The sequence below is a fragment of the Conger conger genome, chromosome 16 (genome assembly GCF_963514075.1).
Source record: "Conger conger chromosome 16, fConCon1.1, whole genome shotgun sequence".
NCBI lineage: Eukaryota > Metazoa > Chordata > Actinopteri > Anguilliformes > Congridae > Conger > Conger conger.
In genome coordinates, this window is record NC_083775.1 from 8,532,926 (window position 1) to 8,558,254 (window position 25,329).

At 48.7% G+C, this 25,329-nt stretch overlaps 1 protein-coding gene across 1 annotated transcript in view; it reads left to right on the top strand.

Moving 5' to 3' along the window:
- LOC133114293 (voltage-dependent calcium channel gamma-2 subunit) overlaps nt 1-10,967 on the top strand; it is a 77,567-nt gene extending 66,600 nt beyond the window's left edge. The window contains exons 3-4 of the mRNA XM_061223546.1: nt 8,014-8,154; nt 10,438-10,967. Of these exons, the coding sequence (XP_061079530.1) occupies nt 8,014-8,154; nt 10,438-10,967 (671 nt within the window). The remainder of the gene's footprint in view (nt 1-8,013; nt 8,155-10,437) is intronic.
- The last annotated feature ends 14,362 nt before the right edge of the window (nt 10,968-25,329 follow it).

Sequence of the window (25,329 nt, forward strand, 5' to 3'; positions counted from 1 at the left end):
TGTATGTGCATGTGTGTGTGTGTGTGTGCAGCATGCGCTTGTGTCTGTGTGTATGTGTGTGTGTGCGTACAGCATGCACGTGTGTCCGTGTGTGTATGTGTGTGTGTGTGTGTGTGTACAGCATACGCTTGTGTCCGTGTGTGTACATGTGTACAGCACGCCCGTGTCTGTCTCTGCCTGTGTACGTGTGTGTGTGTGTGTGCATGTAGTGTATGTTTGGAATCACATTATCTGTGTGCACACGTGAGAATGTGTGGCTGTGTGTAGCTGTGGGTGTATGGGGGGGGGGCAACGGTTGTGCAGATCAATATTCCTTCTTTCACTCTTCACTCACCCCTTCTCTCCTCATCCAACCAAGCTCACACACTCTCACACGCACACACTCTCTCTCACACACACTCTCTCACACACACACACACTCTCACACGCACACACTCTCTCACACACACACACACACTCTCACATGCACACACTCTCTCACACACACACACACACACACACACACACACTCACACACTCTCACACACACACTCACTCTCTCACACACACACACACACACACACACTCTCACACGCACACACTCTCTCTCACACACACACACACTCACACACACACACACATGCACACACTCTCTCACAAACACTCTCTCACACACACACACACACACACACACACACACACACACACAGGTCCCAGAGCAGGAGAGTTCATCTCATATCTCAGACCTACCTCCCCGCCTGCACACCCTAACCTCGTCCATTATTAGGTCAACATGAACCTAGATTACCTCTCCTACTCCGATAGCCCATATTCATCAAGTGTATCTGATAAAAGAGAAAGCCATGTGAACAACACAAAGGACATTCTGTAAACTAACCAGATGGTGCGCTCTGTATGCTGACCAAATACATTTAGGGTTTTCTTCTTCATTATATTGTGAACCTTTTGGTCATCAACTGTGCTTTCTTTCACCTTAATGATGTTTCGGGTAAGCCTATTGTTCGGCGTATGTCTCTGACTTTTTTTTTTTTTTCTTTCATAATGCTCAGCCTCATAACGGCTTGACCGTCACTGGCACGGCTGTGGCCCTCATGTTGACAAACGTCAATAACAAATAACTCCAAAGGCAAGAACCAAGACTGGATGACCCCCGACTGAACAGTTTCTGTAGACGAACCAGATGGTGCGCCCGGAATCGTAAACATATAGCGCTGCCCCTATCACTGGAGCCGCAGTGCAATCCCTGATCTTTGCTCAGTCGCTGCATCATAAACTGCTCATTACATCATGGCATTACATTAACAGGCATTTAGCAGACGCTCTTATCCAGAGCGACGTACGTTTACATTAACATTTCGGTCATTTGGCAGACGCTTTTAATCCGAAGCGACTTACAAGTGCATAGGTTCTTCCACAGGTTAAAGCATCAAATCCATAACTAGTAAAGTATGCATGAAGGGCAGTTCTAAACAGAAAGACAGTCATCGTAAGTGCAATTATTATTATAAATGTATTTCTTTATTTTTTTAATTAAAGGTTACAAGAGGGGTATCGGAAGGGGGGGTGGGGGGGGGGGGGGTGGGAATCAGGAGGGAGGACTAAGGTAATGAAGTGTAAATCAAAGTACGTTCAGGACCCTCGAGGAAAGTGCAGTTCAGGATAAGAGCGTCCACCATACAGCGGAAAGTTGGCCAGTAAGGGGCCGTTGTATCATTGGCTGTTTGTGGCTTTAGCCCCTCCCCCAGAGGTTATATATCCGACGACGCTTTGACCCCGGCGTGCGGCGGCTCCCCGGAACGCCCTGAGCCTCCTTCACAGACAGCCAGCCCCCCCCACCCCCCGCCCGTTTCGGATCGTAAACCCCGACTCCTGCTCCCCGACCCGCGGCGTTACCGTCGCTCACCGTTCCGCTCCGTCACGCCTGTGCCCAGCCGCCCGAGCACATCCCGACGGGGGGGGGGGGGACTGCGAGGCCGTCCCGTGGGGGGAAGGAGGGCGCTCTGTCAGCGTGACAAGGTCCCAGGCCTCCGGAGGGTGCAGGGACCGTTTGGGGGCGGCGCGACTCGACCCCCTGGTCCCGCGGGCCACAGTGTCTGCTGCGGGTATTCGCTTCAACCGCTCAATAATGAGCTTGTTATCTGAACCAAGCGGGTAAAATAAGTAGTGAAACCAGGAGGTGTTGTAGCGCAAGGTAGGAGCAAATATCTGCAGATAGAGGTTGGACGGGGGTTGTGTGTGTGTGTGGGGGGGAGGGGGTTCACATATAAAGTGTATTCTTGGGGGCAGCCCAGTTCAATCCACGGTACCAGCTAGGCCAACCCCATTCTGCGTTTGATGAGAGCCCGAGGGCACGAGACGGAGAGTGAACATTACTCTCCACCAGCGTACTGCATTCACCACCGCTCAATACACAGGTCACATTCCAGAGAGAGAGGCAAACCAAACCCGCAACGAGAGGGCCGTTAGCCGCCCAACACGGGGAAAGCCTTAAAAAAGAATTCTGTTGAAACGGATACACGAACTTGGGGAGCGAACACAGACGACAGCGAATCTAGTTGGACAAAAGCCCGAAAGCCATTTCTGTTTTCCAAACCCTGCAGAGTTCGTTCTAGCAGGGAGATGACTACAGCCGGAAGTTTAGTCTAGCCCCCAGCGCCATGCTGTCCGGCCCTGACGGGGTGAACAGTATGCAAACAGTGTACAGTGTACGGGAGTGTACAGTGTCTGGTACAGCTGATGTTCGCAATAAGGCAGAGTGCTCCAGTAGCAAACTATGACCTCATACATCAAGATGACGTCATACATTCACTGCAGCATACAGATTGCAGTCTCGAATACAGACGGGCTTCTAGTTTATACATATGATGGGAAGTAACCAGAATATTTCCTCCCTGTATAGTAGCAATGTTGCACAGCACAAGACAACTACTGTAACAATACTAGTATCCCCTTCAATGTACATAGCAGTTTGGGCCAATATCCTAATCCTGATCATTCCTAATTCAACCATGTTTTATTGCTGCAGCACCATGTCCTAAGAAGCTCCCAGTAGACTGCACCTATCCAGGCTTGGGCCAATGTATTCGACATTAAAGAGGTCGAGGGGGAACTTCAGGTTCTTGTGGAGTGTTCAGTTCAGGTCCTTGTGGAGTGTTCAGGTCCTTGTAAAGTGTTCAGGTCCTTGTGAAGTGTTTAGGACCCCGTGGAGGGTTCAGGTCCTCATGAAGCCTTCTGGTCCTCGTGGAGCGTGGTAAACGAAAACAAACTCACCAAACGACAGTCAGTCAGTTTTACAGTGTTTATTCACGCGGCTCTCTGTTCTGTCCAATGAGGCTGAGTGATGAGGGCAGGACGCCTCACCCCTCTGGTTAACGAGCTTCTGCAGGTGTGGGGGACCGGGGGGCTGACGGGGCAGGGGCAGGGGGGACGGGCATGCAGCCAGCACTCAGGACACCTTAATATTTAATGGCACAGCCGTGTGAAGGTCTGCACACGTGCACGTGCACACACACACGCACGCACACACACACACACACACACACACACACACACACACACACACGTACACATACACGCACACACACTGCTGCATCTCACAGCAATGCTCACGCATGCACGCGCACGCACACACACACACACACACACACACACACACACACACACAACACACAACACACACCAGTCTCTGTAGCTCTGTAAACAACATACCCTTCCACAGAGAGAGAGATAAATAAAAGGAGACAGAGAGAGAGATGCTACAGGTTGACAGTGGACATACAGTATCTGTATAGAGCAGGGTGGAGAGGAGATCCTCTACACTGACAGCTCCAGAGAGGGGCGGTCTGTAGTGTCAGTCAGGACACAGAGGCCCACTGTGCTGGGACAGCCCTCTCACAGACAGGCCAACGGGGAGATGGCGGTTTGGGAAACAGAAGCTGCAGATGTGTCTGTAGACCTCTAACTGTAGCAGATGTGTCTGTAGATCTCTAACTGTAGCAGATGTGTCTGTAGATCTCTTACTGTAGCGAATGTGTCTGTAGATCTCTAACTGTAGCGGATGTGTCTGTAGATCTCTAACTGTAGCGGATGTGTCTGTAGATCTCTTACTGTAGCGGATGTGTCTGTAGATCTCTAACTGTCGCGGATGTGTCTGTAGATCTCTAACTGTAGCAGATGTGTCTGTAGATCTCTAACTGTAGCAGATGTGTCTGTAGATCTCTAACTGTCGCGGATGTGTCTGTAGATCTCTAACTGTGGCGGATGTGTCTGTAGATCTCTAACTGTCGCGGATGTGTCTGTAGATCTCTAACTGTAGCAGATGTGTCTGTAGATCTCTAACTGCAGCGGATGTGTCTATAGATCTCTAACTGTAGCGGATGTGTCTGTAGATCTCTAACTGTAGCGGATGTGTCTGTAGATCTCTAACTGTAGCGGATGTGTCTGTAGATCTCTAACTGTCGCGGATGTGTCTGTAGATCTCTAACTGTCGCGGATGTGTCTGTAGATCTCTAACTGTAGCAGATGTGTCTGTAGATCTCTAACTGCAGCAGATGTGTCTATAGATCTCTAACTGTAGCGGATGTGTCTGTAGATCTCTAACTGTAGCGGATGTGTCTGTAGATCTCTAACTGTAGCGGATGTGTCTGTAGATCTCTAACTGTGGCGGATGTGTCTGTAGATCTGTAACTGTCGCAGATGTGTCTGTAGATCTCTAACTGCAGCAGATGTGTCTATAGATCTCTAACTGTAGCGGATGTGTCTGTAGATCTCTAACTGTAGCGGATGTGTCTGTAGATCTCTAACTGTAGCGGATGTGTCTGTAGATCTCTAACTGTGGCGGATGTGTCTGTAGATCTGTAACTGTCGCGGATGTGTCTGTAGATCTCTAACTGCAGCAGATGTGTCTATAGATCTCTAACTGTAGCGGATGTGTCTGTAGATCTCTAACTGTAGCGGATGTGTCTGTAGATCTCTAACTGTAGCGGATGTGTCTGTAGATCTCTAACTGTCGCGGATGTGTCTGTAGATCTCTAACTGTAGCGGATGTGTCTGTAGATCTCTAACTGTCGCGGATGTGTCTGTAGATCTGTAACTGTCGCGGATGTGTCTGTAGATCTCTAACTGTAGCGGATGTGTCTGTAGATCTCTAACTGTAGCGGATGTGTCTGTAGATCTCTAACTGTAGCGGATGTGTCTGTAGATCTCTAACTGTCACGGATGTGTCTGTAGATCTCTAACTGTAGCAGATGTGTCTATAGATCTCTAACTGTAGCGGATGTGTCTGTAGATCTCTAACTGTAGCGGATGTGTCTGTAGATCTCTAACTGTAGCGGATGTGTCTGTAGATCTCTAACTGTGGCGGATGTGTCTGTAGATCTGTAACTGTCGCAGATGTGTCTGTAGATCTCTAACTGCAGCAGATGTGTCTATAGATCTCTAACTGTAGCGGATGTGTCTGTAGATCTCTAACTGTAGCGGATGTGTCTGTAGATCTCTAACTGTAGCGGATGTGTCTGTAGATCTCTAACTGTGGCGGATGTGTCTGTAGATCTGTAACTGTCGCGGATGTGTCTGTAGATCTCTAACTGCAGCAGATGTGTCTATAGATCTCTAACTGTAGCGGATGTGTCTGTAGATCTCTAACTGTAGCGGATGTGTCTGTAGATCTCTAACTGTCGCGGATGTGTCTGTAGATCTCTAACTGTAGCGGATGTGTCTGTAGATCTCTAACTGTGGCGGATGTGTCTGTAGATCTGTAACTGTCGCGGATGTGTCTGTAGATCTCTAACTGTAGCGGATGTGTCTGTAGATCTCTAACTGTCGCGGATGTGTCTGTAGATCTCTAACTGTAGCGGATGTGTCTGTAGATCTCTAACTGTCGCGGATGTGTCTGTAGATCTCTAACTGTCGCGGATGTGTCTGTAGATCTCTAACTGTAGCGGACGTGTCTGTAGATCTCTAACTGTCGCGGATGTGTCTGTAGATCTCTAACTGTAGCGGACGTGTCTGTAGATTTCTAACTGCAGCAGATGTGTCACTCCTCGCTCTGTGTCAGAGGGGGGAGGGGGGGGGGCGGATAAGGGTTCGAGCCTCCCACGGAAACCGATTATAAAATACAGATAATTTGTTATTGAGCTGACACTTTTACCTAAAGCGAATTACAGTTGATTAGACAATCCCCCCTGCAGCAGTGTGATGTTAAGAGCCCAATGGCTGTGAAGATCTTATCACGGCTCCTCACCAGGGTTTGAACCACCAACCTTCCAGGTCTCAGTCAGCATGTGCCATAGCCATGAGGCTACAGGCTGCCCAAGAATCATACACGTGGTGTTTCACTACGCATGACCTAAATGCACAGAAGCACACAGCTCTCATTCAGCAGAGACTGCAGAAATACGCACTGTGCCAGCTTCACAACGCAACTGGCTTTTCAGGCTTCTGCCCCCAAAATCCCCCACACCACATCTTCATATCGATTGGGAACGACCAATGTTTTTTGCTTTAAAAATGTGTGCGCTGTAACAGAACGGCAGAAAAAAAACTATTACATAATTCGGCAAGCGTGCCACTATTATTAATCCCAGTCTTGCACTGTTCTCAAAAATCTAAGGAGTAGCAGGGTTCTCGAGGTTCTCCGTTAGAAAGCATTGCGTGATGTACTTCAAAGTAAACGGTTGAATGAGTAATTGGAATTAAGGCATAATTAATTGGCTGGAATGAAAACCTGCGTACACAAGGCCCGCCGTGGAACGAGTTTTAGACCAACGCCGTAACACCATTGTGCGACAGACTTAGGACAGAAATGCAATTAAAAATTCATAAGATTAAGCACACTGTTTCAACACGTTTTATTTTAAAGCGTTCATCTGCGATACAATGAATGAATGCTCGTCTGTATGACTAGCTAACTCAGCCGTGAAGCAATTTAAATGCGTCATTTTAACATCGCCGTTAGCAGTGTAACCTAAGAAAATCATATCGACAGTGCATACCGATAGGATAGCCTGATAGTAAGGAAGACCTTGGGATAAATCCAGATTCAAAATCAGGCTGATTAACACGAACAATATAGCACTATAACACTAACATCTCTTATTGTGCCGAGCAGGTTTAACTATTTACAAACGCCGACAAAACAAACAGATTTATTTAAACACATACGACTTGCCTTCATCTGGGGCTGAAGTATTTTTCTTATTTCTCTGTAGTTCACTTGGAACCGGCGTGGCAACAGCGACCTGCAATTTAAATTACCTAATTGAACGCCGCCCGGTAACACCACCTATGCCTAACAAAATGAGCGAATGTGAACAAGCGGACACACAAATACGACGCATGGAAAATGATTAGCCTACATACTGAAAAAAGAGACGACTGTGCCCTAATGTATTGCAGGGCACAGTCGATTTCGCTTCTTGATCAGGGGCACATTCAATCTGGAAACCTCTACGTTTTGAAGGGGCTGAAGGTGGCCAAAGTTTGCGCAGGCTTCCACCAACCAACTCTATCGGAGACAATTGTTCATAGCTCTCTGCATCTATTAATTTTGGGGTGGAGGCACCATCATAACATATGAATAACCAATGAAATAGCGCAAGTTTTCTTGCTCGTTTGAAAAAAAAAAAAGAGAAGAACCAAATTATTAAATTAGGCTACCTGTAATTGGTTACAATTGACTGAATAATTGGTTTACTTCCATATCCACTGTTTTTTTTCCTGCTAACATCCCCCTCCACGATCAACCTTGAAGCTGCCCAAACATCTTCTATGTGCGTGTGCATGGCGTCTGGTTTTGACACATTTGGCAACCCTGTGTGGGCCTTAAGCAGTCTGAAAGGTGTTTTGGTTACAACTTGCTCTGGAGGGTCTTTGAGGGGAGATCCAGGCTTCAATGTTTTTTTTAATGTTTTTAATGTATTATTTTATTCCAGTGAAATGAATTGAAAGTGTTTCTCTCTCCCTCCCTCTCCCCCCTCCCTCCCTCTCTCTCTCTCCCTCTCTCTCCCTCCCCAGGTGCGGTGCGAGCCTCCAGCATCTTCCCCATCCTCAGTGTGATCCTGCTCTTCATGGGGGGGCTGTGCATCGCCGCCAGCGAGTTCTACAAGTCCCGCCACAACATCATCCTCAGCGCCGGCATCTTCTTCGTGTCCGCAGGTGGGCGGGGCGGTGGGGAGAGAGAGAGGGAGAAGGAGAGAGGGGGGAGAGAGGGAGAGGGAGAGAGAGAGAGAGAGAGAGAGGGAGAGAGGGGGAGAGGGGGAGGGGGGAGAGAGAGAGAGAGAGAGAGAGGGAGAGAGGGGGAGAGGGGGAGGGGGGGAGAGAGAGAGAGAGGGAGAGAGGGGGAGAGGGGGAGGGGGAGGGGGGAGGGGGAGAGAGAAGGAGAGGGGGAGAGAGAAGGAGAGGGGGAGAGAGAAGGAGAGGGGGAGAGAATTGAGGGAGAGGGGAGAGAGAACAGAGGGGAGAGAGAGAGGGAGAGGGGGAGAGAGAAAAGAGGGGAGAGAGAGAGGGAGAGGGGGAGAGAGAACGGAGGGGAGGGAGAGGGGGAGAGAGAACAGAGGGGAGAGAGGGGGGAGAGAGGGAGAGGGAGAGGGGGAGAGAGAACGGAGGGGAGGGAGAGGGAGAGGGGGAGAGAGAACAGAGGGGAGAGAGAGAGGGAGAGGGGGAGAGAATGGAGGGGAGAGAGAGAGGGAGAGGGGGAGAGAGAATGGAGGGGAGAGAGAGAGGGAGAGGGGGAGAGAGAATGGAGGGGAGAGTGAGAGGGAGAGGGGGAGAGAGAATGGAGGGGAGAGAGAGGGAGAGGGGGAGAGAGAACAGAGGGGAGAGAGGGAGAGGGAGAGGGGGAGAGAGAACAGAGGGGAGAGAGAGAGGGAGAGGGGGAGAGAATGGAGGGGAGAGAGAGAGGGAGAGGGGGAGAGAGAATGGAGGGGAGAGAGAGAGGGAGAGGGGGAGAGAGAATGGAGGGGAGAGAGAGGGAGAGGGGGAGAGAGAACAGGGGAGAGAGGGAGAGGGAGAGGGGGAGAGAGAACAGAGGGGAGAGAGAGAGGGAGAGAGAGAGAGAGAGAGGGAGAGGGAGAGAGGGAGAGGGAGAGGGGGAGAGAGAGAGAGAGGGGAGAGAACAGAGGGGAGAGAGAGAGGGAGAGGGGGAGAGAATGGAGGGGAGAGAGAGAGGGAGAGGGGGAGAGAGATGGAGGAGGGAGACAGAGCAGGGACATCGAAGAGAGAAAGAGAGAAAGAGAATAAAGAAATGAGAAACATAAAGAAGGGCAGAGGGAGAGAGAGGAGACACCTCCATATTATTATTTTATTATTTTTATTTAGCTGACACTTGTTTATCCAAAGCAACTTACAGTTGATTAGATTAAGCAAGGGGACAATTCCCCCTGGGCTGGAGCAATGTGGGGTTAAGGGCCTTGCTCAGGGGCCCAGAAGCTGTGCGGATATTATCATGGCTACACCGGACATTTAGCCACACAGCTCCACAGCATAAGGCATCAGTGAAAAAACCAGCAAAAGTTCAAAGTGCACTGTTTTTGCACACAAAGACACTGTTTGCTACCATTTTAAACAGTGAGGGACCTGTGGTGGTATTTCACCAAGCAGATTGTGGAGTTAGCTGGATAACTGTGCTGAGTAAAACCTGGAACAGCTTTTCTTTTTCTTTTTTTTTACTTCACTTCATGTTCTAGATTAAGGAGGGTTTTGGGTTTTACTCCGTTATCCAGCTGACTCAGTAATCCTGCTTTGTGAAACAGGGCTCAGAAGGGGGTGACTGGGCCTTGTAGTCCTTTCGGTCCTGGATATGTAGTTCTGCCTTGTGAACGGGATCCTTGGTCAGCAGTGGCCACCTAGCTTCTGCTCCTCTCTCCCGATCTGTTGCGAGGCTCAGAACAACCCGCTGGGATTCCACTCTAAAAATACAATGTCCCCGACATACTTTCTCACTGATCCATCACTGGGGCCTCTCACCATCACAGATTTGGTTCTTTTTGTGTGTGTGCATGTGAGCGTGCGTTCATGTGTGTGTGTGAGCGTGTGTGCATGTGTGTGCATGTGTGTGTATGTGTGTGTGTGAGCGTGTGTGTGCATGTGAGCGTGCGTTCGTGTGTGTGTGTTTGTGTGTGTGAGCGTGTCTGCATGTGTGTGTGTCTGTGTGTGTGAGCGTGAGCATGTGTGCCGGCATGAATGCAGCTGCGTATGTGCAAGTGTGTGAGACAGACAAACAAAACAAAACAAAACACACAGAATTATTTAAACCAAGAGAACCATTTTGAGGAGACGCTGTGCCACATTGTCCCATTGCTGGCTTGACAAAACACAGAACAAGTGTTGGAAACCATGAAGATGCGTACCCTCCATTTCATATCGCCATTAGCATTAGCGCTCGGCTGATTTCGACCTGTTACTCACGCGGCCTTGTCCCCCCCGTTCCCCCCCCGCCAGGCCTGAGCAACATCATCGGGATCATCGTCTACATATCGGCCAACGCGGGCGACCCCTCCAAGAGCGACTCCAAGAAGAACAGCTACTCGTACGGCTGGTCCTTCTACTTCGGGGCGCTGTCCTTCATCATGGCGGAGATGGTGGGCGTGCTGGCGGTGCACATGTTCATCGACCGGCACAAGCAGCTGCGGGCGGGCTCCCGCGCCCCCGACTACCTGCAGAGCTCGGCCATCACCCGGATCCCCAGCTACCGCTACCGCTACCGCCAGCGCTCCCGCTCCAGCTCCCGCTCCACGGAGCCCTCGCACTCCCGCGACGCCTCGCCCGTGGGCCTGAAGGGCTTCGGCGCGCTGCCGTCCACCGAGATCTCCATGTACACGCTCACCCGGGACCCGCTCAAGTCCGCCGGCACGCCCACCGCCACCTACAACTCCGAGAGGGACCACAACTTCCTGCAGGTGCACAACTGCATTCAGAAGGACCTGAAGGACTCCGCCAACACAGCCAACCGCCGCACCACGCCCGTATGAGAGGGGAGCGGGAGGGGGACCGGGAGTAGAGAGAGAGAGAGGGGGAGAGGGAGAGAGAGAGGGGGGAGAGGGAGAGAGAGAGGGGGGAAGAGAAAGAGAGAGAGAGGGAGAGGGAGAGGGAGAGAGAGAGAGGGAGGATGGAGAGAGAGAGAGAGAGAGAGAGAGAGAGAGAGAGAGAGAGAAGAGAAAGAGCGAGAAGAGCCGAGAAGCCCCTGGAATCGTTTCAATATGACGACGATATACGATGAGTTTCCTTGTTGAAAAATGAAAAATGAAAAAAAAAAATTGAAAATGCATGATTTTCCCATCTACTGTTATTTAAGAGTTTTCAAAAAAAAAAATGTTTGTAAAGATATGAACTGGAATTAAATCATGGTCGATTCTAGGGAAAGAAAATGTTTAACAAATATTCAGGGAGAGGGTGTTTTTTTGTTTTTTCGAGAGGGGGCGGAGATTATTTTTGGGAGGGAAGGGGCAGGTCTGCCAATGAGGGCGGGGCTAGTGCGGAGGAGGTGGGGGAAGTTCAGCTTGTGAATTTGATTTGATTTTCTCATTTTGATTTTTATTTTACACGTACCTCCCCGGTAAAGGCGGGGCTGCAAGCTCTCCCTCCTCCACCTCCCAGTCCCCCTCCCCCATATTTCCATATGATTTATTGGCTTATTTATTCGTTTATTTTCGCATTGAAACTGTGAACCATTGCAGCTTGGGATTCAAAATGGAGCAAACCCAGTCTGCAAATCCTACAAGTTCATATATATGTATTAATTTTATAAATATATATATATAAATATATATGTGAATAACTGAAAGAGAAGGACTTCCTTTGACGCCAAAAAAAATACAAAAAACGGAAAAAACTAGCGAACAAAAATGCTGTTGTTGGTATGAGAAAAGACTCATCGTGACAAACCTCTCTGAAGTCACAGCAGAGAAAAGAGGCAATCCATGACAGAAAGCGCCAACTGGCGGACACAAAACACACACACACACACACTCACGCACACACACACACGTATACGCAGGAGCCGTCAGTATAAGACAAATTCTATTCTTTTAAAAGAATCCTCTCGTCTTTTTCTGAGACCCTGTTCGCTTTCTTTTTCGGCTGCCGCCGGACCGCGAAGCCGCCTGCTGAAAACCGCCGCGGGGACGAGGCGCCAAATAACCACGACAACGAACAACAAAAAAACCAGGAAGAGAAAGCAGAGAGGTTCACTCAGCTTCCAAAAAAAAACAAAAACAAATGACACCTGGGGGGAAAGAGAAAGAGGAGGGGGGGAGAGGAAGAAGGGGATGATGGAGAAGAAGAACTGAACGGAGGAATAAAGGAGGGACAGAGGACGAGGAAAGGTGTGAGACGTTGCAGGATACGAAGCGAAGTGACTCACAATTAAAGAGATTTACATGCATGCTAAAAAAAACAGCGAACCTGCTCTTGAGAAACTTAAGTTTTAAAAGATAATTATAATTATATGGGGAAAATCAACAACACAAAAGTTGAAAATATTACTGTTGTGTGTGTAATTTTCTTTCTTTATTTTTGCCTCTTTTTGTTGTTTCCTTTTTTTTTCAATTTAAGTCAATGCTTTGGGTGAAATTATCTGAACAAACAACAAGCAAAATGCCTTTTTTTAAATGTTAATTTCTTTCTTTGTATGTGTATGTAAGTAATTTACTTTTCAATTTCACACAGCCTTAGTTAAGCATTTCATTTCAGATTTTTCAGTGTGTGTTGTTCAAATGAAAAAGAAATCTTTAAAGGTGCCAAAACCGAATGGTCCTACATCAACTCCCCAAGATGAATAAAACTAGAGCCCCAAGGGAACGGAAACACAGCAGAGGGTTTTTGGTTTTATTCCCATTCTTTCTCTTGCTTGTTATTGAGGCTTTGTTCTTGACCAAGAGTGCAGGTTGGATACCAAGACGAAAAGGTAAATCAAAACTGTCAAATCATTTTGAGGGAAATGACTGTTTAAAAAAAAAAAAGAAGAAGCTTTGAATGTAATATCTGAGCACTGCTTGGCAGCCTTGTTAAAATTCATCCCTTTATCCTAAAGCAGCGGTTCCCCAAACTGTGGGTCGGGACCCCGCATGGGGGTGCCTGATTTGAGAAAAAAAAAAAAAAAAAGCTATATTCTCATTTTGTGTCTCTTTAAAATATGAGCATGTAACCTACTACATGCTGAACGTCCCAATGACTGAGCTATGACCAAGCGTAGTTCATGAGAGCCGAGGGTATATATGGTCACAGCCAATACAGTCGCGGGTGAAGGGGGTTATTAGGCACAAGGCATGTGGGTGGGTGGTATGTTGGGGTCATGTAAGTTTGTGGACATTAATTTGGGGTTGCATCAGAACTCCTGTCCTAAAGTGCCAGTTTTTTTTTTTATTAAATAGCACATCCTGTTTAGACAACATGGTGGCTTTTGGCCAGAAACCAGCAGATCGGCAACCCTGGGGTTCAGAGGAAGGTGAGGTTCTCAGGATGTTTCCTGTTGAGGGAGCACTCTGCCCGTGAACATGGACCGTCCTTCACTTGGATGGATGGATGGATGGATGGATGAATAGGAAATTAGCTTGTCCAAACTGACCAGCTGTCTCTTACATTCAGCATGTGTGTTCCTGCCCCACCATTAACGTGCTCATGCTGAGTGTGTGTGTCTGCATGCCTGTGTGTGTGAGTGTGTGTGCATGCCTGTTTGTTTGTGTCTGTGTGCTTGTGTGCATGTGTGTCTGTGTGCTTGTGTGTGTGTGCCTGTGTGCTTGTGTGCATGTGTGCCTGTGTGCATGAGTGTGTGTGCATGCCTGTTTGTGTGTGTCTGCGTGCCTGTGTGCCTATGTGTAAATGTGTGTGTACATGCATGTTTGTGTGTGTTAGAGAGTAAGAGAAAGAGAGCAATTAAATTTGAGGCAGAGGCTCCCAGTGTGTTATCACTCTTTGTTGGTGTGTGTTTGTTGGGCTTGCTTGTGTGTATTTGTGTGTGTTCGAGCGTGTGTGTGTGTGTGTGTGTGTATATGTGTGTGGTTGTCTGAGTGCCTGTGTGTGTGTGTGTGTGTATTTGTAAATACAGTCCAATAATGTTTTTGAGCGTGTGGCAGTTCTATGCTCTTATCATAGTTGAATCAGTTCTTCCGATAAGGCTGGCCCTCTTTCCAGATAAATCATCATTCCAGGAGACAAACGTGGGTTTTACAGACCTTGGCAAAGCACGCAAAGCCGACCCAAAACAGCTACCTGCAAGGCAGGCCGACCCCATCTGGCCCACCCATTCTCCTCTGGCATTTTTACTGAGCTGATCTGTGTGCTCCACAGCAGAGCCAGCGAACACAGTCTGTCCTCAGCTGCTATACGTCACCAAGAGAGGCCAGGTCCCGCACTGACTCCCTCAGAGTGAACACAGTCTGTCCTCAGCTGCTATACGTCACCAAGAGAGGCCAGGTCCCGCACTGACTCCCTCAGAGTGAACACAGTCTGTCCTCAGCTGCTATAAGTCACCAAGAGAGGCCAGGTCCCACACTGACTCCCTCAGAGTGAACACAGTCTGTCCTCAGCTGCTGTAAGTCACCAAGAGAGGCCAGGTCCCGCACTGACTCCCTCAGAGTGAACACAGTCTGTCCTCAGCTGCTGTAAGTCACCAAGAGAGGCCAGGTCCCGCACTGACTCCCTCAGAGTGAACACAGTCTGTCCTCAGCTGCTATAAGTCGCCAAGAGAGGCCAGGTCCCGCACTGACTCCCTCACAGTGAACACAGTCTGTCCTCAGCTGCTGTAAGTCACCAAGAGAGGCCAGGTCCTGCACTGACTCCCGCAGAGTGAACACAGTCTGTCCTCAGCTGCTATAAGTCACCAAGAGAGGCCAGGTCCCACACTGACTCCCTCAGAGTGAACACAGTCTGTCCTCAGCGGCTAATCCTGAGCTGACCTGCAGCTCTTTCTGGGCAAGTTTGTATCTCACATCCCGTAGCGAACACCACAGCCATCTTCACTGCTAAAACAGCAGCCCTGCCACCCCTTGTACCCTTCTCATGGCTAACTGCTGAAGCTAAAGTTGGATGATACCTCGTGGGGAAAAGGAGATTTGACTTCATCAAACCGTTTGAGTGAAACAAACTCAAATATAGGTTTTATAGCGCACTTATTTTGAGAAGTTACACGACATCAAACGAGATTATGGCACACATCACGGAGATTCATCGTATTCGACTGAAGAATCAACCGAATCGGCCCATTTGCAACGAGAACGTACAGGTATGTGCAGCTCGTTTGGATCCATCTACCTGTTATGGTCCTGTTAGTCCGTTTCTCACACTCCTCCATCTCTGTCTCTCACTCTCTCCATCTTGGCTGGCTGACAGATCTGTCCTTAACACTCCGCTCTGTGCATCCTCCCTCTGCCAGTGACTCACTCTCTCCCGTAGTATCACCTCCCTCCCCCGTCCCGTTCATCCCATTCTCTCTCTCTCTCTCTCTCTCTCATCTCATTTTCATCTCCTCTCCTGTGTTCCCACCTTGCCTTGCTAGTTCCCTCTGTGTCTCTCTGTTCCCTCTCTCTCTCTCTCTCTCTCAAACACTCTCATTTTCTCCATTGCTCTCTGTCAAACTTTAAACGAGTAACATGGCGGTTGAATGTGGCACTTTCTAATTGTCTTTTGGCAACAGTAAAACAAACATGCTTAAAAAATTTTTTTTTTTTATTCAGTCATTTAAATTTAAATGTATATTTGTCTAAGCCTAAATTTCCCACTATAAAAGTTAACCTGAACTGCCTGGGTGGGGTAATGAGAACCGTCAATTAGCCACGATGTGCCCCCACTGTCCTGTAGGCCAGCGGTGCAAACTGTGGGTCAGGAGTTATCGGGGAGGGATAAGGGTGGTGCCACGCACACAAGCAGAACATTCTCAACCGGTTGAAAATAGGACGATAAATTTAAAACCCTTACTTCTCCCAAAACTAAAGAACAGACATATTTAATACATTCGTCGTGTTTCTTCAATGCCCTCTTGTGCTAATTGCATATAAAAACCTAGAAAGTGTGACCAACCACCATGTTACTTTAATGTCTCTCCTGTCAGTTCTGCATTCTGGGACTCTCCCTCTTTCCCTCTCTCTTCTCTCTCCCATCTCCATTTGCCTCTTTCCCTTTCCTCTCTCTCTCTCTCCCTCGCTCCCTCGCTCTCTCAGGGAGAAGCTGGAGACGGAGAGAAAAAGGCAGAAGAGGACTGTGGTGACATCATCGCAGCCTGACTGACAGTGTGATGGAGGTGGTAGTTTCCCCCCGCGCGGGTACGCCGTGAACGGAGGTGCCTTACATCACCTCTCCAGGTTCCGATCCGAACGGACCCGCTCGGCGCCAGAGGCAGGGGCAGGGGCAGAGGCAGGGGCAGGGGCAGGGGCAGGGATGGGGAGGGGGGTTTCGCTGCAGTAGAACACAGTTGAGCTATCTCACGGTCGTATCTCAGCGGGCGGGCGAGTTCGGGTTCAGGGACGGTCCGGTACAGACGCTCTCCCCTGCAACCTGTTACCACTGGACGGAGGAGAGAGAGAGAGAGAGAGAGAGAGAGAGAGAGGGAGGGAAGAGAGGGAGAGAGAGAGAGAAACCGTCTGTCAATGCTATTGATTTATTTTCCCCCGCTGAAGATGAGGTGAATGCAAGCTGAGGAATTCCTAGGGAAAGAGGACTGTCATCGGAGGAAGAGAATGTCGGAGAGTTTTCCATACCAGTCACACAACCTTTGTGTCAACATCTGTATTTTGGTGTGTGTGTGCGTGAATGTCGAGTCGTCTTTACACACTTTTCTTTCTCTCATCGCTCCCTCTTCTCAACGTCTCTCACGTCTTGCTCTCCCTCTCTCCCTCTCTCTCTCTCTCCTCCTCCCTCTCCCCCTCTCCTCTCCTGGTAGGGTGATCAAAGCCCAGCATGTCTCTCTGCAGTGCTGTGTGATCACTAAAGGGGGGGAAGGGGGGGGGGGGGGTGGCTGGAGATAGGAGACCACTGTACTGTTCTGCCCCCTTCTGGATAGGAGTATTAATTACACGTTCAAACACTGAACTGAGCAGGGAGGTCACAGCGCTTCTCACTTCTCAGAGCCCACTTGAGCAGCGGTGCTGTAGGGTGTGCCACTCCAGCGAAGGCATCTGTCCCAGTGTGAGCAATCTGTCACAGACAGGCAACACTTTGTCACCGAGCTGAGTTTCATGCGGTATTTTATCTACATTACAGTTGCATTGCGCTAGAATTCAAACTTAAAGGACGTGCTTTAAGTTTGACGTTTGTGAGTTGCTTGGCGTCCGGTTGGCTCCACACGGTGAAGGCTAGCGTCCTCTTCCCTGGTCGTTCAGGTCAGCACCATTTCTACAACAGAACCCTGCTGCAAAAGTAGCTGAAGCTAGGCTTTGAAACAGCTGGAAGTCAGACCAGCTCCACGCTCAACACGGTTTGACCAGTTCAAGCTAGGTTTTGAAACAGCTGATAGCAGGTTGACCAGTTCAGACCAGCTCCCCACTCAACACGGTTTGACCAGCTCAAGCTATGTTTTGACACAGCTGGTAGCTGGTATATTGAGCTGGTCATAGCTGGATTTTACAGCAGGAAAGGCTTCACCCAGCTGGTCCGTGTATGGGAAACGCTCAAACGCTGCAATGCTAAATGCACAGACCTTTATCCTGCGTCTCAATGACCCGCTGCAGTGTGGAGGCCTCCATACAAGGCAAAACCAAAAACAGGTTGATGCACCAACGCAATCATTTTCCACAACTTCCGACGGATTTCTCCTTCCGCTGGCGTGTTCTGGTATTCTTGTGATGCGTAACTTAAATAATTCAAACAGAATCCTCCAGCTGGCATTTTTACACCGTTTCCTCCTCGACCGAGCGTTTCGGTTTAAATTGCGAGCGAGCCTTACAGGAACTTCGATCTCAGATAAAGAATTTCAGAGGAGTCAAAGGAGGTCAAAAAGGAAGTGAATTTAAATGCCCCTGGGCTCTGGCCAGGCTCCAAGTCCTGCCTTTAATGAGCGGATATAATCTGCTAAAGTTATGTAAAAAAAATGCTTTTCCTTTTTCCGCCCAATCGCATTTATCGACGCTCGTTCCGGTGACCTCGGCTCCCGCTTCGGGAGCGCCGGCGAGCTCACCTCCGAACCGCCCGGCGCTCACACATCGGAGTCACGTTCACACAGACACAAGATGGAGGACGACGCGTCGTGTTCAGCTCAACAGGTGGTGTTGCGGGCACCCGACCGAACCAGCAGGGGTCACTACTAGTGAGCGCCCTCCCATCCCGGGGCGTGGTCACAGCCAATCGTGCGTCGCCATGAGGGGCTGCCCGGCCAATCAGCACTCAGCGTGGCCCGGATCTGAAGCCAGGTCGGGTGGCTCATCCAAGCACTAGAGCAGTGCCATACCAAGATCAGCCAGCCAGCGGGGCAGCCTGTAGCCCAGGGGCTCGGGTTGGTGTGGCCCTTGAGCAAGGCCCTTAACCCTATATTGTTCCAGGGGAGATTGGCCTCTGCTTAGTCTAATGAACTGTATGTCGCTTTGAAAAAAAAAAAAACGTCACCTTAAAAATAACTGCAACGTACCAGTAATGTAACTCCCCCAGTAGTTCTAGATCTAGACCTTATATTTCTGTGTGTCCCAATCTGTGATGCACAACCTAAGCAATGTGTTCATTCCAATCACTTATTTTTTCTACTCTTCTCTCTTTTACTCGCTCCTGACCCAGCAATCGATCGAGGTCCGCCATCTTTAAGAACATTCAAACCCGTTAAATTATCCTTCTCGGGGCTAGAAGTAGAAGATGTCAAACCCCAGTCTTTCCTTTCAGCAGGGAAACATCAGCGCATCCTTTGTGGATGGAAAGCCGAAGGTATAAATGATCGACCTGCGGATCCACCTCTCCTCATCTGCCACGTCTGTAACCGACGCGACTTCGAACTGACACCCGGGGCTTGGAAGGACATTCCTCCATTTGCCTAACTGCCTAATTTCTCGATTTCCCCCGTCTTCGTTTTTCTCTCTCTAGCCTCTCCTGATGGGCGGAGCCGGGAGTAGATAAAAGAGCAAGGGAAATAGAAAAGAGGAGAAGAGTAAGCGTTTGGAAGGAGCCCGCTGTCTCCTCCGCTGACTCCGATATCGCAGAGCGGCCGTTTCTCCCGCCGGGTCGGAGGGCGGGCTCCGGGCGCAGATAAGCGCGCTATCCTGGCGGCGTATCGCGAGGCGGGAGTCTGTGAGTCTGTTTCGTCCCGTGGAGCGAGACAGGAGTTGCTAAGGGGAGGTTTTAAACTGCCACGGGGGTTAAAAGAGGAGCGTTTCTCCAGGCCTCTGGCGATGTTGGTGAGACGTGCATTGTTCTTTCTCCCCCTGGTGGCAGTATGTGGAACTGCACCGAAGGGGGGGGGGGGGGGGGGGGGGGGGGGGGGGCGATGAGAGCATTAAGGAGGACCGTGGCAGTGAGGTGGGGTGTAGAATACTAATACCCCCCCCCCGCACGGTGCACTGGAGCTGCAGTCCTGCAGACTCGGTGTCAGTCGAGAACACGCTGATGAATGGCGGAGCTTTCGCCGGGAGGCGTTCACGGACACAAAGACGTGGCGTTCTCACTCCGTTCGATTCGTTCCTGACTGTCACGTGATCCCTGTGCAGCAGGCCTACGTGGGCCTTTTTTTGGCTCAGAGGAGGAATCGCAGCATTTTGGCCCGAAAACAGGACCGTGGGGTGTCAGTCCTCACTTAACCGGGGCCCTTTGAGAGACGTCTCCACATCCATCTATCACACATCCGCCCCGCCGCCCAGGATTATGGGACGGATGATGTCATAGCGGTTTCTGGGAACTCGAATGCCTCGCGCTGGGGAGAATAAGCATGATGCAGCTGGCTGCTGGTAAGAGAGGTCAGAGGTCAGACAACCTGTGTGATAATAAGGGGGATCAGGGAGATGGAGGTGTGTGGGGGCATGCGTGTGCTTGCGTGTATGTGTGTGTCTGTGTGTGTGTGTATGTGCGTGTGTCAGCATGTGTGAGCACGTGTGTATAAGCGTGTGTGTGTAAGCAGCATGTGTTTGTGCATGTATGTGAGTGAACATGTGAGTGTGTAAGCATGTGTGTGTGAGCATGCGTGCGTGTGTGTGTCTGTGCGTGTGCGTGTATGTGTGTATGTGTGTGTCAGCATGTGAGAGAGCATGTGTGTGAGTGTATGTGCGTATGAGCGCGCGTGTGTAAGCACGTGTGTGTGCATGTATGTGTGTTTGAGAGCGCATATATGCGTGTGTGCATGTATGTGTGTGTGTGAGTGTGTGTGTGTGCGTGTAAATGTAAAAAAGCTATACAAATGCAATGATTTCCATTCTCCAGTATGTAATCAATCCACAAGTGTTTTGAGTAACAATGTGCAATGTGGACCGGTGCTGTGTGTGGCCTGCTGAAGGCATCAATATTCCCCATATCCAATCAGGGCTGAAGGTTTCCCTTCCCAGCATGCATCCTGGCAGCTAACCCACAACTAACGGCTGTTCCTTCAGGATAGACTGAGGCTAGACTGCAGACACACAGGCAAGCATACATGATCGTGGGCAATTCTTCCTTCTGTCAAAAAATAAATCGCTCAGACAATTCAATACGGATTAAATCGGTTAAATTGGTGTAACAGCGCTTTGAAGCAGATGGACTGAGAGTTGATCAAGATAAGGTTGTTTGAGAGCGTAGATGTGCCTTTGACTACTGGCTGTTGACGGCACGTTCGGAAATAAGAGAAAGGATGTGAAATAGAGCTGCAATGCTCAGTGTGATGTTCATGCTGCAGAGGGATGCGATCTGCATGTCTCTCCCTGTGGCCAAAACACAGCTGTAGCCGTGAAGCAAGGCCCTATCAAAAGCACTTTTCAGAAAGTCATACGGGTAAAGTATTCAGCAAAACCGACTGCATTAAACCAAGATAATCTTAGCATACAAAGCATAATCCTGTGCCTCAAGGAACGGAGTATTCTAAGGATGCATTATATTTCCGTCGGTCCATTTTCAGCATTTTTGAAGTTTTAAATGAGGAGAAATGAACAGACCAGCACAATTGTCATCAGGGGTGCCACCTGGGACTGGGGGCCCCATGAAAATAAAATCCTATATTTTGAGGGCCCCTGTCAGTCAGCCCCCCCTCCCTCCCCCCATGGAGCCCGTGGTTTTGATGATGAAGCACACCAAAGACCTCTAAACGAGGGAGAAATCTGAATGAGCCTGATCGGGCTTTGTCCCAGACACACCTCATTATCATTCATAAGACGGGCGGTTTCACAACGAGGTGGTGAGGAGGAAGGCGTTTTCACAGGCGTTTGCAATTAATATGCTTTTCAAGCGTGCAGGGCGGCATTGTGCTGGAGAAATAACCTGGCGCCTCGTTCAGGCCCAACCTGGCCAATAACAACCTAGGCTCAAAACTAAAGGTGACCGAGCCTTCGAATCGGTGGCTCCTAAATTGTGGAATACTCTTCCACCGGACTTAAGAGCTGTGGCGTCTGTGGAAAATTTTAAAAAGCAGCTAAAATCACATCTCTTCAGACAGGCGTTTGTCTAGCCGTTTCTTTCTTCTTCTAAACTGTATTTCCGTTTATTTCATGTCCATTTATTTGTGATTTGTTGGTTTTATTGACTGTTCTTTTATGTATTATTATTGTTATTATTTATTTTTATTTTTAAATTGACTTACTTACTTACTTAACCCCTGTGAGGGCCTTGCTCAAGTGCCCAACGGCAGTTCGGATCTTATCATGGCCACACCGGGGCTTGAACCACCGACCTTCCGGGTCCCAGTCGTGCACCTCAGGCACTACGCTGCAGGCTGTCTATACGCTGCGTTATTCGAGGCCCGCGAACAGATTTGTGCCGTTTCTCGTCAAAAGGAGGAGCCTTCCTTTAATAAGGCTCCCGAGATACATTCGACACATCACAGAGAATGGTTTTCCCGTTCTAAAAAGCGCGGAATAAAAATTCAATAACATCCACGCTCCAGAGCACTGAAAAACGGGAGCGTTGGCTGTGTGGGAGGAGCGGGAGGAACCGGGCTCAAGTGGGACTGCGGAGTACTTCCCGCGGGACTTCCTGTGGGAGGGGCAGTGCCGGTTAGAGACGGGGCGTTACCTGGCAGCGGTGAAGGCGCCCAGGAGTGAGCAGGGGGGAGGGGATGTCCCTCAGACCCCAGCTGCCCCCACAGCGAGCAGCATCTGGACACCCACAGTCCCCTGGGGGCCCGAGCAGCTGGGTCTCCTCCCACTGCCTGCTGGGAAACTGTATGGGGGCAGGAGGGTCACCGTGCAAATGACATCATTTAGATATGCTTAGCCATCACCTGGCACTCACACACACACACAAGCATACACACAAGCATACACATATATACACACATATACACACACACACACACACCCAGCACACCCAGCACACACACACACACACAAGCATGCACATATATACACATGCACACACGCATTCACGCTCGCACACACTCACACACACTCACACTCACACACGGACGCACACACACACTCACACACACGCACACAGGAACACATGAACGCACACACACACACGCACACACACATGCACACATGCACTCACACACACTCACACACATGCACACACACACTCACACACACGCACACACACTCACACACTCACACACACGTACACACACGTACACACTCACACACACTCACACACGCACACACACACACACTCACACAGGCCCTGTGTGAAATTTCCTGGAGAAGATAACACGGCATTAAGAGCTCTGGTTTTTTTCACACAAGCACGCCCACTGACAGATGAACGTAAGATGATCAGGCAACAGCATCCAGGAGAGACCAGAAGGTGAGACATGGGGCACTATTCATTTGTCATCTGATCTTTAGAGCACAATCCCAGTAGTAAAAGAGAACTGATCAATAGCTATAGCTGTGTCAACACGAGGAAGGGGATCCAGAGTCTGGCCTCAGGACTTCTGTCCAGCATTCAGTGTCCAGTAGCAATAGATTATGCCATCGAATTTCAGAAATGAAGTAACTGCAACCATATTTTTAAAATATGTACAATATGATTTGTTATTTTTCTAAAGATTACATTTTGGATTTCTTCAATGCACAATGTACACACAAACACATACACACACACATACACACACACACGTCACACACGCCAACACAGCAGGGCACGTTTCCATCCAGGACCACAATAGAAATACTTGTTTTAATTAATACTTTTTGTGCTATCCTCTGGGATGAAATATAGTACATGAAGTGCTTTCATCATATGTTTTTTTGGTTTTAAGGTATTCATCCCAAAATAAAGTGAAATCAAATCAAGTAGGGAATGAGCATGTGAGTAGTTACATATTCGAAGAAAAATAAACCACAATCTAGCCAGAGACAAACAAAATAATGTATTTTGCCAACCCATTATCTCATTATTCTGAAAGGTACTTGGTTACTGAATGTGGAAGTAATCTAATTAGTTTACACCTTTCCAGTAATCTAACAGATGACATTACTACATTTGTAATGATGGAATTTGCGATCAGGACCAGATAAAAATTTCCAAGCAATCTGGCAAACACAGAAAGCAGTATTGGACTGGGCCGCAGGTATAGATTATTCACAGAAAACACCGGAACAACAAAGTTTTACATTCCCACAAACTGACTATAAATTGGGGGGGTGGGTGGGGGGGGTGGTGAAAGAACAAAGATTTCTGCAGGTCACGGAGACATGCGCTCTGCAGAGGCGAGTCTGATAATGTGAAACCTCACACTCTCCCCAGTGTCAGTGCATTAGGAGCCTCTCACTGAAACCCCTGCGGCCGGAGAGAGGGCGGCCTGTAGCGTAGTGGTTAAGGTAAAGGACTGGGACACACAAGGTCGGTGGTTCTAATCACGGTGTAGCCACAATAAGATCCGCACAGCCGTTGGGCCCTTGAGCAAGGCCCTTAACCCTGCATTGCTCCAGGGGAGGATTGTCTCCTGCTTAGTCTAATCAACTGTACGTCGCTCTGGATAAGAGCGTCTGCCAAATGCCAATAATGTGATGTAATGTGATGAGATGAGAAGGCGTTTGTGAAAGATGCACCCCATCGCTGCAGCTGGGTCACTCAGGAGGATGTTTTTTGGGTTCGTGTTTCGCTCACAGCAGTGCAGTCCCAGCTGGGGCACGGACACCGTGCCCTTGAGCGAGGAACGTACCCTGATACGTACAGCACTGCGCAAAAGTCTTAGGCACCGGCATAACGTTCTGTATACGATTCTTTCAAAAATAATTCAGTGAAAGTTCCTAAATAAACATTTTACATTACATTTTAGTAATTTGGCAGAATTGTTCAAAACTGAATCAAATCAATATTTTTTGTAACCACCTATCTCACTTCTCTGAGATAGCCAACACAGTCCTGCAGTTCTATAAGACAATCAGCAGGGAGGTTGTTCCAAGCATGTTGGAGAACTTGCCACAGTTCTTCTGCAAACTTTGGTTGGCTCAGACAGCCTTGATCAAGTTTTTATGTAAAACGTAGTAAATTGTTTACAGTAATATGTTACTTTTTCAAATTAAATTTGAGATTAAAACCTCTTTTACAAATGAGCCCTAGCCAAGACAGGGTCAAATAGCAGCATAGCAAAATCACAATCACAAGGCCATTACAATAAAGTGCTATCCGCAAGTATGTAGGTATATACAATTCAAAGAGTATTACAATACACACAGGATGACAGAACATAACACAATATAATACATGTTGTGTGAGTCGCTCTGGATAAAGGCCTCTACTAGTTTAACTTATTTTTACTTATTTCATTGTGATTGCCATTGCCCTGCGATGCAATCAAATCTGTCCTCTGTATTTGACCTATCCTAATTACTTACGAGCAGTGGTTAAGCCACAGTGCAGCACCCAGGGACCAACTCCAATTCTGAGGCCAGTGCTTTGGTCAAGGGCAACAGCAGGAGCACATTGGGGGGCAATTCGACCATGATAAGTCGATCGCAGGTGCATGTGAATCCATCACGGGCTGAGAAAACCATTACAAAACATCAGCTCCTCAACAAGAGAAACACCGGTGTAATTCAGTCATTTAGTGTTTCTGGTGGACGGCAGCACAAAAGCTTGTAACGTGCTCCATACAGAAGTTAGGCCATGTCCGAAACAGCCTCTGAACTGCTGTGAACTGCTGCGCCCTCAAAGTATTCTACTCCCCAGTAAGCAGATTGCCTCATTCTTTACGCACACACTATGTACTCCCGAATAGAGACTGTGATTATACTTGATGATAAAGTAGTAAATTAGGCAAACATTTATCTCAATGTAGTGTACTTTAATCTACATATTTCT